Raw genomic sequence first — 19,197 nt, forward strand, 5'->3', positions numbered from 1 at the left:
GTTGAAAAATATGATTATTAAAAATCAGAGGTTACCTAAAGTTCTAAACCGATTAAACTGGTTGAAATTGAAAAAATAACAAAAGAAAAATATAAAGAGAGTAAGAGACAGTAATGTCTTTACTAAAAATAAAAAAAATCATGAGAATGAATAAAAGTGTCCAAAAAATAATAATTTAAAATGTAAAATAATAAATAAAATAATCTGTGACTAAATTTGGAATAGCATAAGAGACCTCCGGTGTAATTAACTTGAAAAGAATTTATAGGAGTAAAATTCTACACGCAAAGGGAAAATTAGAAAGAGAAAAAAGTTAGCGTGGAGATGAGGAAGAAAGAGGGGGTTGTGCACAGTCTGCATAGGTCATCGTAAAATTTATAAGTTCCTCTTCGTTCGTTTATGGCCGGAAGGCCCTTTCACATCATCGCTTCCAGCTACCACAATCGCCTCCTCATCTCCCATCCGACGTCGTTTCCCTCCCTTCTCCACCGTTGTCTGCCGCCTTCTCCTGAACTGAAACGGAATCCCCCGCATCTGCCTTTGCCGCCGCAATCCCTCCGCCCGCTGGTGTCCTTGTCAGAGACCCTGGCGCAGAAGATTGGAAAAGCTATTCGCCGACCCGGCGCCCCCTCCCAGGCCCGGGTTTATACCGACATCAATGTGAATCGCCCTAAAGAGTATTGGGATTACGAGTCTTTGACTGTTCAATGGGGGTAATTCATTAGACTATTTCTTAATTGATTTTTTTTTTTTTTAATTTAAATTTGATTGAGCTTGTTCCAAGTTTTTTTTTTTTTTTTTTTTGGTTAACTGCAGGGAGCAGGATGATTACGAGGTAGTTAAGAAGGTTGGAAGGGGAAAGTACAGCGAGGTTTTTGAGGGAGTTCACTCTACAAATAACCAGAAATGCATTATCAAAATACTTAAACCTGTTAAGAAGAAAAAGGTTAGGTTTTTCTTTCATTTTCTGCCTTATTTACTTTGATTGCTTCTCCAAGCATAATAGAAATAGGCTTCTATTATTTGGTTTGAATTTCACATGCAAGTGAAAAGGAGATAAGTGACAATCCTATGGTGTAATGGCTAATTTCTAGGCTGGATTTGTCAAGGACTTTTGTATGCCCAAATTGAGCTCTTATCAGATTAAATGCAGTGTTACCAGAGAAAGCTCTCCTCTGTAAATGTATCAATCAACTATTTTAAAGCTCTGCTCAGCTAAAATCATAAGAAATGACTTCAATCCAATGATGAGAACACTTATAGTGAAGCCATTTTAAGATTCCCCTAGGCCCTAACTTTGTAGAAAAATCTCACAAATGATTTTAATCCTAAAAATGATTCGACTTATAGTGAAACAGTATAAATGACGACGATTATCATTATTTTTATTATTATTAAATGTTAAATTACAACTTGTGAAAATAAGTGCCTTAGTGCCTTGAATAAAATTTTAGAAGTGTTGCAGTCTTTCACTATGGCTAATGGCTAATGGCTAATCATATACTGCATTATGCTAAAGAGAGAAGAAAGGATTACTACAAAGTACAAAGTTTGAGAATAATAAAAGTTTCCATGGTAATTAAACAGGTGGTTGCTTCATTCATGTAATTTCACCACTCATAAGAAACGTAATGATTGGAATTAAAGGTGATGTCATTTTGGAATGTTCACCTTTGACTTCATTTTTTTAAGTGGAGGATCTTGGATAAATGGATAATCACATTGAACATCCAGACAAAAGCCCAATGATAAAATATATCTTTTGTCATTTTCTAAATGGATCGACTTTGGAATGAGCAAAGCATAAATTCTTGTTACATTGACAGTACAAATGGGTTCACCTATTATGAGAATCCTAGGGGCTAGGAATTCGAATTGGGATGTATTTCACTCATTCAATATATATTCATGCTCTGATGCTTTTTCCACCTAAACATCCATCTTGGCTCTCCAGGGGGAACGCCTTTTTGTATCTCACTATCAATAGGTTACCAATGATATTCTTCTAGTTAACATGGGATCCTTGGGAGTATTGAATATCTCCTATTGTAGCTTAGCAAAAGCTTGAACTTTGTTTCCATTACAACATATATTAAGCAGCATAATGTCCTCTTATTTCAATTGAATGAACAGAAATAGGTTAGGAGTTGTTTGGTTCAATAATTTCAATCGCCTTGATATTTGATAATGATTCCTTCACTAATAACCCCAACTGCCTTTTTATTTTTACTACAACGAGGGATGCCTGTTTCCCACTTGTTTAAAGTGATCAAATATGGGATTGCCAAATCGTTTCTGAATATCATTAACTGAGCAACCCTCAATGACATAGTGATAGTTAGAGCGTTTTTAAATTGTCTCAGAATTTTTAAAATACTTTATAGCAAAACCTTTATGACATGAATTGTTATTTTCTAGAATTGATAGTAAGGTTTCCTTTTTACTTATTAGTGAAAATAGATTGTTTTACACAATTGATTACACTCATTCTGGAAGCTACTGTAAAATGCAGATTAAGAGGGAGATTAAAATACTTCAGAATCTATGTGGCGGACCAAATATTGTGAAGTTGCTTGATATTGTCAGAGATGAGCAGTCAAAGACTCCAAGCCTTGTTTTTGAATATGTGAATAACACAGATTTTAAAGTGCTTTACCCAACTCTTTCTGACTTTGACATACGATATTACACTTATGAACTTCTCAAGGCAAGTTTTCTTGGCATGTTCTTTTCAATGGTCTTTCTTTAATATAACTGCTCTAAAATCATTGTCTTGAATAAAACAATATACTCATTCTTAATTATCTGGGGTAGGATTGGTGATGGAAGGACATAATAGAAATGAGAAAGTGACGTTAAATACTGGTTGAGCATTAAGGGAAGAAGGGTATTGCCAATCTTCTTCTGATGGGTGGGAAATGAAAAAACTAAATGTAGTATAGTATTATTATTGTCTATTGAAGCTCTGATCACTGTTATTAAACTGATGTTTCCTCTTTTCATTTTTATTTTTATTTTTTCCCCTATAAGTGGTTTATTTGAAGATTTCTGTCTGCTAAAAAAGTAACCATTGTACAATCTCTATGCATAGGCATTAGATTATTGTCATTCTCAAGGTATCATGCACCGTGATGTGAAGCCTCACAATATCCTTATTGATCATGAGAAGAGGAAACTTTGGCTAATAGACTGGGGGCTCGCAGAATTTTATCACTCTGGGAAAGAATATAATGTCCGCGTGGCCTCTAGGTTTGTTTTCTGCTTTTCTGGTCGATGTACTTTTGTCTGGTTGGCAGCATTCTATCAATCAGACATTTTAAAATTTGTTTTAGAATTACTTCATTTTGTTGTAAACTTATGTTGGAGGTTTTTAGGTGATCTATTTTTAGCTGCTACTATTTTGGAACTTGAATCCTTAGACTATACAAGGTTGTTACCAATAGTTCTCCATTGTCCCCCAACAATACAATGTAGCTACAGTTAGTTCTCCATGGTTCCTCAAGTTCCAAATCTACAAAGTAGCTACCATAAGTTTTCCATTATTAAGCTGTTAATTGTTAATTTTGATGAAATCCTACAAGGTATAACTTTAATTTTGAATTCTTGTAGACTTTAAGGTATGGTGGATTTCAGCAAGGTATTAATATAATCCGTAATAGACAGAATGATGTTGATCAATTATTCCTAGTTGAAGCATTACAGTTGGCTACTTTTAGAATTCAAGGGTCAAAGTGATCAAAGATGGTAAAAAATTTGGACAAACAAATGAAATATCGTTTTATGGGGCATAATATATGGGTGTTCACTGTTCCAGATACTGGAGTTGATGCGAAATGACAATCAGTTTAGAAATGAGTCTAAAAGCTTTATCCAGTGTTTTGACTTATTTCAGTGGTGGAAGTGTTCCTTTATTCATGAATGAGAGTTGGGTATATATGTGTAGAAGTATTATATAAATAGAATCATGCTCGCTTACGTTAGTAAATAAAAAGGATATATAATCTCTTCTAGCTAGTTACTATGCTAATCTTATGCTACTTAATGAATTGCCACAACTAGCTAGTTACAAAATTTAACTATATTGTAGTAGATGGGGCTTATGTAGTTATGTGCTTCTGCTGTAACCTTTACCAAACACACTGACATCTGTACAGTTTTTAATTTCACTTTTTACAGGTATTTTAAAGGCCCTGAACTTCTTGTTGATCTACAAGACTATGATTACTCGCTGGATTTGTGGAGCCTAGGTTGCATGCTTGCTGGAATGGTGAGGAATTTTGACCTTGAAGTCTTTCTTTTTTCTAGTTAATAGTATGCTTACATTTTAACATTCAAATGCTTTGTTATCTTGTTTATGATGATTATTTATCAACAAATTTTGGTATATAGATATTCCGGAAAGAGCCATTCTTTTATGGACATGACAATTACGATCAACTCGTCAAGATTGCTAAGGTAAATGTGCTGGCCAGAGTTTTTGTCAATGTGAAATTATATTGTTTCTAACTTGTACATACGGAGATGGTTGAGACAGTTACTTCATTAGTTTACCCATGTTTTCTTAATATATCATTAATTTGAGGTGATCTGGATTGGCCATATCAGAACAATTAGTTTCCTAGTAAAGTGAAGGCGGTAAATCCATCATGAATTACTATATTCATTACATGTGTATTACACAGGAACTAGGAATATCATTCTACTACTACGTGACACTTATTCTTCTGTGTTTTCAATGGATCACAGGTATTAGGAACGGATGAATTAAATGCTTATCTAAATAAGTATCGTTTAGAATTAGATCCAAACCTTGCAGCCCTTGTTGGAAGGTTAGTGTGAATCCCATGTACAAGACTAATATTTTGTGAAAGAATATGTTTCATTTATAATGTATAAAATACTGTTATTTGATTCAGGCATAGCAGGAAACCATGGTCGAAGTTCATTAACGCTGAAAATCAACATTTAGCTGTCCCCGAGGTAGTAAATACATCTCTCAATATTTAGTCAAGCAATGTATATTCCCTGAGTTCCACTACATGTACTCCCAAATCTTACTCCTGCAATTTTCTCCCTGATGTGGCGGACACTGATAAGCTATTTTTTTCATGTGGGTCCCAATACAAGTGTCTACATCAAGATTTTGTGTGTGGGAGTAAAAGTTGGGAGTATAAAGTGCGAGTACACATAGTATTTTTCATATTCCCTAGCCCTGCTGATAGATATCCATACTCTTCTTATTTCCTTTTTGGTAGGCAATTGATTTTGTGGACAAGTTGCTCCGTTATGATCATGAGGAACGGCCAACTGCGTTTGAAGCGATGGTAAAATCCTAAAACCTCGACACTGGGCTTAGATTCTCATTCTCTTCATATGATATAACATTTACCTTCACCCCTCCCCCTCCCCCAACTTTTGCAGTCTCATCCATACTTGTACCCTGTGAGAAACGCTGAAAGCAGCAGAGCTCGCTCCCAGTAGGACACCCTCCCCTCCCGCTGCTCGTTTCCAATAACTCGGTGGCCCGTTTGTTCTCTACACTTTCTTGCTGGAATACTGTGAAATGTGGAAGTATTTTCATAACCCAGTCATCTTTTCTTTTTTTCTTTTGTATTTTATGCTCGATTTGATTCTCCATTGGAAAGTAAGATTTCTTGTTGCCCTGTTGGTCATGAATGGCAGAAACACTGAATTTTGCTTTGCCCTGTGTGGAATTATAACGCTTTGCAACTTGCAAGTAGGGGTGGAAATAGGCCAAGCCGAGTCGAGCTTTAGAAAATTAGGCTTGAGCCTGTTACGAAAATCTAAAGCCTAGGCCTGGGCCTGAGCCTGTATGTTGGCTTTTTGTTAGGCTCAAGCCCGAGCCTACAAGTGGCCTGGCCTGGCCTAAAGCCTTTTTAAAAGCCTGTTTAATATATAGGCCATTAAAAAAGCTTCAAAGAAAGTCCTACTTTGAGCTTATTTAAAGCCTACATGTTAAGACTTTTAAAAACTTTAATAAATATATCTAAATAATTTAAGAAATATACCTAATACAAAACTAATACATAATTACATAAGTATATCACCACAATGCAAACATAATAGCATTAAAATATAAAATAAAACAAGTCATGACTTCAGCATGCTCGTTAACTTGTTTAGAAATAAATTCAATTGTATTATTGTTTGTTATCTTATATAATCTCATAAATAATTAACAATCAACTCACATAATTAAGTTGCGACATTTCATTAAACATTATGACAGTAAGAACAGTTAATAAAAAAAATAAACAATAAGAACGCTTACAACATGATTAGTAGCCATGTTTATAGTTGAATCATAATTTAGAATGGAATTTTGGAGGTGGAGGATTAGGGTTTGGTAATTATATATACTTGGAGTTATATTGTAAATACGGAGTATATATATATATATATATATATATATATATATATATATATATATATATATATATATATATATATATATATATATATATATGCCAAGCCTGTAGGCTTGAAGGCCGAGTCTGGTATATATAGGCCTGGCCTGTTTAGTTTAATAGGCTTTTGAAATTGGCTCAAGTCTGGCCTTTTTACTGAACGAGCTAGGCCTAACTAGGCTTTAAATCGGCTCGAACATAGGTCCCTACAAGGGGCCTGGCCTATTCCCACCCCTACTTGCAAGATTGAATTCAATCTTAATGGTCCCTTTTTTGCTTCCAGAATTTAACATTATATGCAAGTAGATCTTTATGCATCTCAGGAATGTGACAATCCAAAGAGAAGATATTTTTTCTGGAAAGATGTTGCTTCTCATTTCTGATTCTGCATGAGCCTTCTTGGCCAAGGCAGGACAGCGTTTTTATTTTTTCATCATACGAAAAGAAAATAGATATGTAGATCTGTTGCTAAATTTAGATTGTTTTGTCCATTTATTTGGGTGTGCTTTCGACCTTGGGTTAATCACTTGGTAATTATAGATGTTAATTAGTTGTAGATAGTAAATAAAATTAGGAATAAGGTTCAAATTGGCCATTGAACCTAACCTGAAAATGTAATTTGGTCATTAAACAAAAAAAAAATGTAATTAGGTCACTAACACCCTAAATGTATGCAATTTCACCTGATAGCAAATTATCATCCATTTCATTAAGTTGTCTTCTTTATGTGGAAGGTGGGCTGACATTTTAAATAATTTTTAATAGAAACTTTAAAAACAAAAAATAAAAAAAATAAAAAATAAAAAATAAAAAAGTCGAGAAAAAAAATAAAAAATAAAAAATAAAAAAGTCGAGGTAGCCGCCAGTCATCCCCTTCCCCCCTCCTCCTTTGTCTTCGGTCGGAGATGAAAATAGGCTCTTCATCTTTGGTTGGAGACGAAAGAGGAGGGGGAGGGGGGGGGGGGTGGGGGGTGGTCGTAGTTTTTTTTTTTTTTTTTTTTTTTTTTTAAATAATTATTTTTTAATTTTTAATTTTTAATTTTTAAAGTTTATTATTAAAAATTATTTAAAAATGTCAATTCACCATCCATGTAAGCAAGCAACTTGATAAAATTGATGGTAACTTACTATCATATGAAATTGTATACATTTGGGGTGTTCAGTGGCCTAATTGCACTTTTTGCCAAGAAGAAAAAGCAGATTTTGAGTAGTTAATAACGTCATTTCAAATGTTATTTAAACATATTTGTTGCCGGATGGCCAAAAAATGGTCATGCCACAATAATGTTAGGACTAACAAGAATGTTTTGAAAAAAAAAAAAAAAAAAAAACTAAAAGTGAAACAACACATATAAAACTAGGACCAAAAAAAAAAAAGGAAAATAACTTAACACTTAGAATTGAATAGACAAAAATGCCCTTGTATTTAACGTCATTTAAATAATTTTGTTGATAGAAAACCAAAAATGATCATGCGACAATAATACTAGGACCAAACGGGAATGTTTTGAAAAAAAAAAAAAAAGAAAAACTAAAAGTGGACTGACATATATAAATTTAGGACAAAATATGAAATTAACTCCAACTTATATCATGGACTAGGGTTCACCAGGCACATTGAATTGTGAACTCTGGTTCATATTATGTACTTGTAGTTAACATATTATGTACACGTAAATAAATACAAGTTACATATTATATTAACTGTGGGGACAACCCCGTCCAAATTGGTAATAAGACTAGTAACTTAGTAATCACAATGCCACAAGTTTGACTCTTAGTGATAACGACCTATTAGCCTTCTTGATTTGAGCCGGTCAGCTATGAACAATCTAAGCTGGTTTACCTCATTGTGATCTTTTGACAACTAAAGTCATAAGGCATGATTTACCAATCGTTATACCGTGCACCAGGGCGCCTCCCAAAACGACGTCGTGTTGAAGAATTGTCCAAAAAAAAAAAAAATTATCTGTTTCAAATACACATAAACTCATAACAGAATACACCGAAATTCATAACTGAATATACATAATCTAACATGATATATAATACACAGAAACTCTTAACTGAATACACAAAAACTCATAACTGAATATACATCAACTCTTAACTGAATATATAAAAACTCATAACACAATACACATAAACTTTTAACTGAATAACATAATGGCCGGATTTTGACCGTTTGAACAAACGAAATAACATCAGCAATTGAAATGGGCGCGTTTTGTGTCTGAGCGCACATTGCTATGTGTGCCGTGATGCACGATATAAATTGTCTAATTTACTTAGTACACACCTCCCACTAACAACCAAGTACATAATTTGGATAAGCCCAAAATACACATGATGGACCCCCATTATGGATTCTGGCCCACAATATAACGATAGTGGAATTGTATGTTGGGCTTGAAAGGACATGCATGCATTGATGCATACATGCATGGATGGTAAGATGACATGGATGCATGTAATGCAGGGGCATAAAAGACAGATGAGAAAAGGCTTCTTAATTTGTTCTTATCCTTTTCAACCTTTTAGAAGGAGGGCACGGGAGTCCCATGCTTTCGGTTTCAGTACCATATTGTCTTTTGCACTACATAACGCCCCCTTTTCGTTTCAACCATTATACTAATTTTAAACAAATAAAATTAAATATTTTCCACGCACATATATTAAAAATTACACATAAAATTATTTTTTATATAGCATTCTAATTTCTAAGCATGGGCAAATGCAAGTAAGGTGTAGGTGTCCGTTAATGAAATATATCCATCATGAGCAGTTTTGTAATTTACTCTGTCACTACCTGAATTCGTTATAAAGTTCTGTGAATCTGAACCAGCCAGGTAACCTGTACTCATCATCATGGGCATCCTGTATTTCTCTTTCCACTTACTTATATTTCCTTTTCACCTATTATTATTATTATTATTATTATTATTATTATTATTATTATTATTATTATTATTATTATTATTATTATTATTATTATTATTATTATTATTATTATTATTATTATTATTATTATTATTATTATTATTATTATTATTATTATTATTATTATTATTATTATTATTATTATTATTATTATTATTATTATTATTATTATTATTATTATTATTATTATTATTATTATTATTATTATTATTATTATTATCATTATTATCATTATTATCATTATTATCATTATTATCATTATTATCATTATTATCATCATTATTATCATTATTATTATTATTATTATTATTATTATTATTATTATTATTATTATTATTATTATTATTATTATTATTTATTTATTTATTTATTTATTTATTTATTTATTTATTTATTTATTTTCTTTCTTTCTTTCTTTCTTTCTTTCAATCATTAATTTTCCCCACTAATATCAAAGAGAAAGTTACATATGCTAAGTGGAAGGGGCGGTGGTATTATATATACACCAAAATTCCTTGTGGAATGGACTAAATAATTTGGAATTCCTTTCAATGTTATCAATATTTTATAAAGATTGGGGAATATAATCATTTGCTTTTAAACAAAGTACAAATAATAGTAACCAAGAGTTCATAGAAGAGCTTATCTTGAAAAAATCAGTTTGATATGCGAATGAATTGAATCTTTTGGATTTAAGTAACACTTAACAACTTCTTGCGTGGTTGATGTTGTAATCGTATTAGTACGGTTAATTGGATGGAAAGTGAGACATCTTTAAGTGATTAGATGCTCATATTTATATTCTTGTTGAGCGAACTTGAGTTTACTAATAAAAAAAAAAAAATATTCTTGGTTGGACATAGCTTATACACATCGTTTTAAAACAAAATGGAATTCATGTTAATTTTTATTATTTTTTATTTTTCTCTTGTTCTTTTAACTCTTTTCTTCTTTGTGGTAAGAATTAAAATATAAGAATATATATATATATATATATATATATATATATATATATATATATATATATATATATATATATAGGTTCAAATGAGAATAGGGCTTCCTGTGCGGTCGGTACGGTTTACACCATTAGGTATGCATAAATACACCACACCGTGTTCGAAAATGCACCAAAATAAAATGTCACAAAATGCACCACACATAAAAAAAAACGCACTACACGTAATGATGTATTTTCGAATACTGTGTGGTGCACATTTATGCATACCTAATGGTGTAAACTGCACCGACCATACAGGAAGCGCTGTTCACACACACACACACACACACACACACACACACACACACACACACACACACACACACACACACACACACACACACACACACACACACACACACACACACATATATATATATATATATATATATATATGTATATATAGGCGGGTTCAGGTGCGGCAGTGTCTTACGGTGCGGTTATTTCTTACGGTGCGACAACACCAATAGTTCACCAAATATGCACCATCAACGTTAGGAAATACACCACACAAAACAGAGTAAACAGAGCCCTGCATCACCAAACACACACCATTAGGTGTGAGTAAAAACACCATACACTGTTCGAAAATACACCATTGGGGGTGGTGAGTTATATAGTGTGTTTTTTTGAGTCCGTGGTGTATTTTGTGATGTTTTATTACATTTCATTGGGGTGTGTTTTTATTACACTGTTGGTGCATATTGTTAACATTGTTGGTGTATTCTGGAATTTGACCGCACCGCCACACCGTAAGACCCCGCCGCATATGAGCGCTCTTCTATATATATATATATATATATATATATATATATATATATATATATATATATATATATATATATATATATATATATATATATATATATATATATAAGTGAAAGCTATTACTTTTTGAATCCCAACTCCATCCTAAAAGAATATGAATGTCATACTATAATTATTCTAAGCACAAATTTAATTTTTTATTCCAAATATATATTGATTTAATTAAAGTATATACATTTTATCAACTATGTATGAGACAAAATTTCTCTCTATTTTAAGAATATAAATATAAATGTCAAAATTTCATTATCTAATCAATCTTATAGGGAAAAATAATATTTCAAAATATCAGTGAGAGTTTACAAGATGAATAGTTTACATATAATAATAATTGATGTCTCAATTATATACACAAATAAAACTTATGAATTCACACATGCTTTAAGTTAATTTTATAACTCTTTAATTAATACTCGACAACGTCAGTAAGTTTATTATAATAATGTCATTTTTAACAAAAAAAAAAAAATTTTACTGACTCATCAATATCGTATTAAGAAGACTTAATTTATTTTAATATGAAAATTATTAGGAAATCATTTTTATTTTATGTTAATGATTTAATATTTAAAATGTGTACTAATTAAGTATTTACTTATTTTAATTTTCGTGTTGGACATTAATTTAGTCGCGGATTATAACTAAGGGTGTGTTTGGTTCGCACATAGGAACCGGAATTGGAATGGGTATCAAATACTTGGTAATGGTAATGGGTTTTGGTGGAAGTATTTAACATGTTTGGTAGTAGGGTGGAATGAGAATGGTTACTAATAATAGTGCTTGAGAATGAATAAGGGAATGAAACCCTTATTTTATTTGGGTATGGGTTTTTCAATTGATGGGGTATTCGAAACCCATAGTAATGTTCTAAAAACCTATCAACCAAACAACAACAATCACTTTCATACCTATTCCTACGGGCAAAACCCACCAATCAAACACACCCTAAGTATATTAATATAAGTATGTAGCACCCTAATTATAAACTAGGGATGGAAGACATGTAGGGTGTGTTTGGTTCACACATAGGAATCAGAATCGGAATGAGTATCAAATACTTGGTAATGGTAATGAATTTTGGTGAAAGTATTTAACATTTTGGCAGTAGGGTGGAATGAGAATGGTTACTAATAATAGTGCTTGTTAATGAATAAGGGAATGAAACCCTTATTTTATTTGGGTATGAGTTTTTCAATTGATGGGGTATTCGAAACTCATAGTAGTGTTATAAAAATCTATTAACCAAACAACAACAATCACTTTCATACCCATTCCTATGGGCAAAACCCACCAATCAAACACACCCTTAGTAATTAAATATGCATAAGTAGCTAGGTACTACATAGGATTACTAACTGCTAGGGTTTTGCATGTTAAAAGCTAGACAGATGCTAAAGATACCGTTTTCGACAACAATCTTCGATCTGTTTAACTGTTTGCACCTCATTTCCGACATAAACGTGGGTTTATTCGCATAGATCATCATTATATATTTCCACAATGCAGCAAAAACAATAATACTGTTGTAACAGTTGAGCACTAGCCACTAGGTGATCGAGGCAATTAAGATCATATTACAGCTTAATTACGGGTAAACTAATTAACCACTCCATAACCCAAGAAAAATGAGCTAAGCAACAACACATGGCACATGCTAAAATGAACCCAAAACCGTGATTACGATGCCTCCTTGTCTCCCCTTAATCCTGCATTAATCTTGGAGCCATGGTTAGGGTTTGTGGAAGCCTTAGCTTAAACGACAGTTGATACACCTAAATCTCGTATCATTTACTGTCTTGTTTCATTGTTAGATCTTGTATATATGTATGGTATCAGTAGGCAGCCCAGTTTTTCTAGGTTGATGTTATTCACTTGGTAACCACAAGGTTACAAGTTTGACTTTTCGTGAGAGCAGCTTATTAGCTTTTCTGGATTAAGCTCGGCCAATTATGTACAATCTAGACTAGTTACCTCCGTGTGATCTTTTGCTAGCTAAAGTAACTGACAGTAATAATGTTTACCGGCTATATTTTATGTATTAGTAAACAGTAGAAACAATTGTATTGCTATGGTTTGTGTACAATAAATAGAGCATGTCCCCCTCTTGCTATATGTGGTCAGCCTTTATACTATAAACATGTAACGGTTACAATAATGATAGCAACGGCCTCCTAATAAGTGACACTGCCATCCATGACTCGTATCTTTGATGGGGTGGTGCGGTTAATGCGTGGACTCTTATAACCGTTTCACATGTTCTCTGCTCCTGACCATTGTTTGACTGCTTTGATTGGTTAGACACACCGGACCGGATCCAATACTTTGTCCAAATATCCTGTCAGTAACAATGCAAGGCTATTCACAGTGGGTTTCTCTCGTCACCCAAACAACCTTTGACTACAAAGCCAGATGGGTATGTGTGTATAGATAATTTTTTCCTTTAAAAGAATTGTGCATTCCTAGTTTAGTAAGGTTGTATGGAGTGGAAATAATTGGCATGGGACATTGAAGAAAGCAGGCGTGATAGGGAAGACGATGAAAGGCCTGACATGCCCACAAGCTTGAAGCTAGAAAAATGAGAGTTTTGTAATTATGAATCGAGTTTGATAGGAATGAGACGACATTTGCTCACCTGTCATCAACCGCATTATACAAACTAACCATGTAAGGTCATTTTCATAGCCGGATGGATGCCCAATTTTTTACATGACCAACTAGCTAGGGCATAGAGTATGAATGTGATGGTTCTAATTATTAATTACGTTTCTTGTGAAAAAAGACTATTAATTGTACCTTTAGTTTACTGATTTAAGTTTGCTAGTAACCAGCGTTTGGAGTGAAATAACCTATTTAAAAAAGAAGGGAACAATATCTAATTGGCCGACTAGGTAACCTAGTCGGTGCCTAGGTGGCCTATTTGGTGCCAAGGCGGCTTAATCGGCACCTAGGAGGCCTAGACGGTGCTCAGAAGTCCTAGTCTGCAGCCACCTAGACCACCGATTATGGTGATACGCTAGGCGGTCGGCTAGTGTCTAGCGCCTAGGCGCCGATTAATCGATAGCTAGGCGGGATTTTGGCAACACTACTTTTAACCATACTAGCTTAATTTGGATTGATTAACCAACTGAGTTATATACTGAACAAATTTGACAAAGTTTTAATCAAAAGTTATTTACACTTATTCAAACTCAATACCCCGCATGCCGCATTTACCCTAGAATCATAGAGAATGAGTAAATCGCATAATACGACTACTCGCATAGTTTTTACCAACAAAATAGGTTATTAATCTTACTTTGGATCAATCAAGCAACCAATTAAATTGTGACAAACTTCCTAAAATATAATGTTAGTCAAAGTTTTACTCTATCTCCAAACCTTATTGCCACAGATCAACCGCTTTCATAGGCTATTAAACATTAACCTTACTTTGGATTACTCAACTAATTGATTTGTAGCAAGGCAAACTTGCCATATATTTAATCATTAAACAATGAACCACATCACCTACGTGCATTTGGAGTTGGGTATATATAATTATATTGGAGCTTAGAGAATAGAGAGAAGAGGGGAATTGGAAGGGAACATGATAACCATAATGCAGGGGATTTGGCGGAGCCATGGCTTCACGTACCCAGGTGTCGGACACTGGGCAGACAAAGCCACAGTACAAAACAAAAACATGTTAAAACGAAAAAAAAAAAAAAAAAAAAAGAAATGACAGCTCCACCTAGAAACCCTCTCCATTGCATAATAATGTACATTATATACAGATAGAGAGTATATCCTAGACAACTAGTCGTATCTGTGTATTCCGTATATACTTCTAGTGGCGCGGGTTTCCAAACACACCCTTAATCTGACATAATAAGAAATCCGACCTGACCTATGGAGAAATATGTGCTCGACGTTGACTCTAAAGCTTGGACTGGGTATTCTGACCGGGAAGAGTTCATATACTAAACCTTGGACCAGGTGCTCCACGTTGACTCTAAACCTTGGACCGGGTATTCGATCCACGTGTATTAATTTGTAAAGCCGTCAATCTTCTCAATGCATGTGGAACACGTGGCAGACATGCTGGAAGCCCGACATGTGGCTCCTCCCTCCCCTATAAATACCACATTGAATGCTATGGGGAGGGACCTTTTTGCCATTCTCTCTCTAGAGTACATATACGCTCAGGACCCTCTGACTTTGGGTCTTAATTACCCGAGCTTTCATACTATAACTTTTACTCATATCCGTATACCCGAGAGTATTTACACTATCATATACCAAAACAAAGAAGCTACTTCCACAACTCAACTAAATTGGTTAGACTGTTGACTTAATTAATAACCATAAAATTCCAAATTCAGCTTCTAATAAAAACTATCTATTGACCTTCTATATTTGAGTCTTTTAGTTGTGGCCAACATAAACTAATTTTACCAACTAAAACATAAAACGAAATTTACCCAATACAATACACAACAACTGCTGGTTTTCCTCGACACCCCCAAACAACTACCTCATCACTCCCCATCGTCTATCTCCATTTTCCGATCCATCCAGCTTATGTCGCTCTCCCTTTCCTTTGCCAATCCCAACATTCTAAGCTGTACTGCATCTGATGATCTGAGTTTGGACGATTGCAATGTGACTTTAGCATAAGTTACCACCCCATTTTTTAATTATATCTTCGGTACACTTGATTTTGATATCTCATGAGACATTTTTCATTTTTCTGGGTACAATGTATGTAAACGAGGCAGTACCTGAAAATGACTAATCACTCTTGGCTGGCTTCTGCCCATCAATAATTTTTGGTGTGGTTTTTAAGGAAAGCAAGCTAATATAGAAGAGATGGAGATGATACAAAATAAAATTGGTCTCTAATTTTTGCCGGAAAAATGAAACCCACCAAAAAAAGGAAGCTTCCTAGTGCATGTGAGGGTGAGTTTTTATTTATTTATTTATTTATTTTCTTTTTACTTTTCAAATTATTATTATTATTATTATTATCATCATCATCATCATCATCATCATCATCATCATCATCATCATCATCATCATCATCATCATCATCATCTTCTTCTTCTTCTTCTCTTCTCTAGCCACACTTACAAAAACTCCTTAAAAATTACAATTATTGGAGATGATCTTATGCTTGATTTTGACCTAATTCCATAACATTTTTTTCATTGTTATTATCCGAGAGAATGCACCGGTCCTATTAATAGTCAATAAACCACATAAAAGAGGTAAACCATGTAAGACGGGCTCGACCAAAAGTGTTGACAATAAATGAACTTGTAATCTTTATGTATAAGAATATTCATGATCCACAAAAATTTTGGAGTGAGACTGGGTCCGTTTACTAACAGAAAACTGTTTTTTGTTTTCTGTTTTCTAATTTTCAATTTTCGTTCTCTGTTTTCTGTTTAGAAAACTTGTTTACTAACAAAAAACTGTTCTCTGTTTTCTCTTTTATAATTTTTCAGTTTTCACCTAAAATTTAGTTGAGATAATATTAATATTTGTTGAGCTAATATTTAAAATATTTTTTTTTAGATGTTTTCATTTGAATGACATGTATATGAATATATAACTTTTACTTTGAATTCTAATATATGTGAGATTTCAATATTCGATATCTAGACCGAACTTGTAGTATAATGCAACATAATTAAAAATATTCAAACTAATAATCTATTGAGTTCAATCAAAATCTAAAACATTATATAGAGTTTAATTCTTAATTTTGATAATGTAAATAATGTATAACTTTAAAGTGTAAGCAAATAAATTATGTTTAAATAAGTAAAGTAAGTAGAAAAGATAGAAGATAGTACGTGATAAGTAAAATAATATGATAATGACATAGTTGGTTATAGTGACATATAACTAAATAGATGATAGATGATTCTGTTTTCCATTACGAAAATAGTTTTTAAGTGTGTTTCAGTTTTTCAGAAATTTTCAGTTTTCAAAATAGAAAACTGTGTTAGTAAACATGTTTTCTGTTTTCTATTTTTCAGTTTCCGAAAATTTCCAAAAATTTCCCGTTAGTAAACATGTTTTCTGTTTTTTATTTTTATATTCTTGTGACACAAAAATTTGTGTCAGTAATTTTCTAAAAAAAAGTAACATATTAGTTCATTGAGTTATATGGTAGGTATAAACGCAATCCTTCATATATTGTCAAATTTTTGTCACTCATCACTATTTCTGAAATGATGATTTAAGCTTTTGTTGGAAAAAATAGCTTAAAATGGCATAAAATGGCATGTTAAGTGGCTATTTTGTGGTACAATTATCAGTGGGGTCCACTTCCGATTTGGGTCGGGTTAAAGTGGATTCGGATTCTTCGTAGTGAGACGAAGAGATCGATATATTGTACGCTCAAAACGGATAATGGGTGAATGAGATATTGATTCTCAAAGTAGACCCATTTGAGTTGGAAAGTGAAGGGAAAAAGTGTGCTTTTGTCCCACATTGCTTTGGAATGAATATTTTCCCCCCTTATATACAAGAGCTCTTTTGAAGCTTGTAGAATTGTATAGCATAGAGGCTCTCTTGCGCGGAGGGGGGGGGGGGGGGGGTGCAAATCAAATTCCAACTAGCAGAGATTAAAAAAGGCTTGATTCAAGCCCGAGCTCGTGTGCGCCGGCACCTGGGGGCACGAATGTCGTCCGAAAATTGGCTGGCCTTGCGGGCTAAGTTATGCCAAACTTCTGTATCATTTTCCAACTGGCTAGGGCTAAGTTATGCCAAACTTCGGTATCATTTTCCAACTGGTATAGCCACTTGGATCGGCCAGAACCGAACCGAGAGCACCTACTCTCGTGCTACAAGAGAGCACGAGAGGTTGTGGTGCATCGAGAGCACAACTCTCGTGCAACAGCCACCTAGAGCACGAGAGGTTGTGGTGCACCGAGAGCACAACTCTCGTGCAACAGCCACCTACTCTCGTGTAGTGGTGCATCGGCCAGAACCGAACCGAGAGCACCTACTCTCGTGCTACAAGAGAGCACGAGAGGTTGTGGTGCACCGAGAGCACAACTCTCGTGCAATAGCCACCTAGAGCACGAGAGGTTGTGGTGCACCGAGAGCACAACTCTCGTGCAACAGCCACGTACTCTCGTGTAGTGGTGCACCGAGAGCACAACTCTCGTGCAACAGAGTCCACGAGAGGTGCAAGGGCCGAAACTGGATGAGGTCGAAAGTTGAGACCGAACCCTGTACGCTAACGGTCAGGAACCCGAAAGTTCTGACTGTTGAGGGGATTGAATTCATCTGTTACGGAATTAATTGTCTATTAATTCCAATTTTGAATTCTGAATTCAATTCCCAGGTAGTGGCCTGCTGTTATAGCTGTTGGAAGGCAGCTTTAATGTCATTTTTAATTGCCATAATAAAGGCTATTGGCTCCTTCAACCCTATATAAGAGAGGGTAGAGGCAGTAGAGTTTTACACACAGAAACATAGAACACGAAAGTTCATTTTTTCAGCTTCAAAACCTCTCTGCTTCTACTCTTTCTTGGCCTACTGTGTTCATAACCACGTCTTGCTCGCCGGATTCTTTGTTTGAATGCTCAAACACTGAATCATAGCAAGTTTTATCCTGGGAAGCCTAGGCCACAATGCTCCTAGCATCTTTGGGAGGTGGCAAATAAGGTTTTAAGGAGAGAGTGCTCACTCGACTCTTGCAAAAACCCAACACCAAAAACTAGCCAATTTCTTCAATTTTTCTTCCCCTCTTTCCAGAAAATAATAGTCAATTTTTTATTTGATTATTATTTGTTTTCTACCAACGGTACCAACAGTCTTAAAACCTTAATCATTTGTTTTCCCGTTGGTGGTCTTCTCCAAATTTCCTTGAAGAAAAATGGAGCATCCCGTACTGCCAATTGATGGGGAGGATAATGTTGTTGCGGATAACAATGGAGGGAATGGCAACAATATTGCTAATTCCCAAGCTACACCAGTGAACGTTGGTTCACAAGATGGTGGGAG

General features: G+C 34.2%; 1 protein-coding gene and 1 long non-coding RNA gene across 3 annotated transcripts; one reads left to right on the forward strand and one right to left on the reverse strand.

The window, feature by feature from the left end:
* Positions 1-287: 287 nt before the first annotated feature.
* Positions 288-6,737, forward strand: LOC109157181 (casein kinase II subunit alpha-2-like). 2 transcript variants are annotated; one of them, XM_019305107.1, is made up of 11 exons: positions 288-713; positions 817-946; positions 2,513-2,707; positions 3,092-3,249; positions 4,177-4,267; positions 4,390-4,455; positions 4,747-4,829; positions 4,917-4,980; positions 5,256-5,324; positions 5,422-5,522; positions 6,712-6,737. In XM_019305107.1, exons 1-10 carry the CDS (start codon positions 400-402, stop codon positions 5,479-5,481), a joined length of 1,230 nt encoding a protein of 409 aa, XP_019160652.1. In that variant the 5' UTR covers positions 288-399; the 3' UTR covers positions 5,482-5,522; positions 6,712-6,737. The 2 variants fall into 2 exon arrangements, with proteins under 2 accessions (XP_019160652.1, XP_019160651.1); XM_019305106.1 differs by lacking the exon at positions 6,712-6,737 and having other exon boundaries at positions 5,422-5,706.
* Positions 6,711-16,643, reverse strand: LOC109157182. The gene is made up of 3 exons (XR_002050188.1): positions 16,632-16,643; positions 16,459-16,461; positions 6,711-6,797 (listed from the first exon to the last, which is right to left on the reverse strand). It is a non-coding gene; the product is annotated as an uncharacterized LOC109157182 (long non-coding RNA).
* Between the last annotated feature and the right edge of the window lie 2,554 nt (positions 16,644-19,197).

Source organism: Ipomoea nil, unplaced genomic scaffold, assembly GCF_001879475.1.
Source record: "Ipomoea nil cultivar Tokyo-kokei standard unplaced genomic scaffold, Asagao_1.1 scaffold2761, whole genome shotgun sequence".
Classification (NCBI taxonomy): Eukaryota; Viridiplantae; Streptophyta; class Magnoliopsida; order Solanales; family Convolvulaceae; genus Ipomoea; species Ipomoea nil.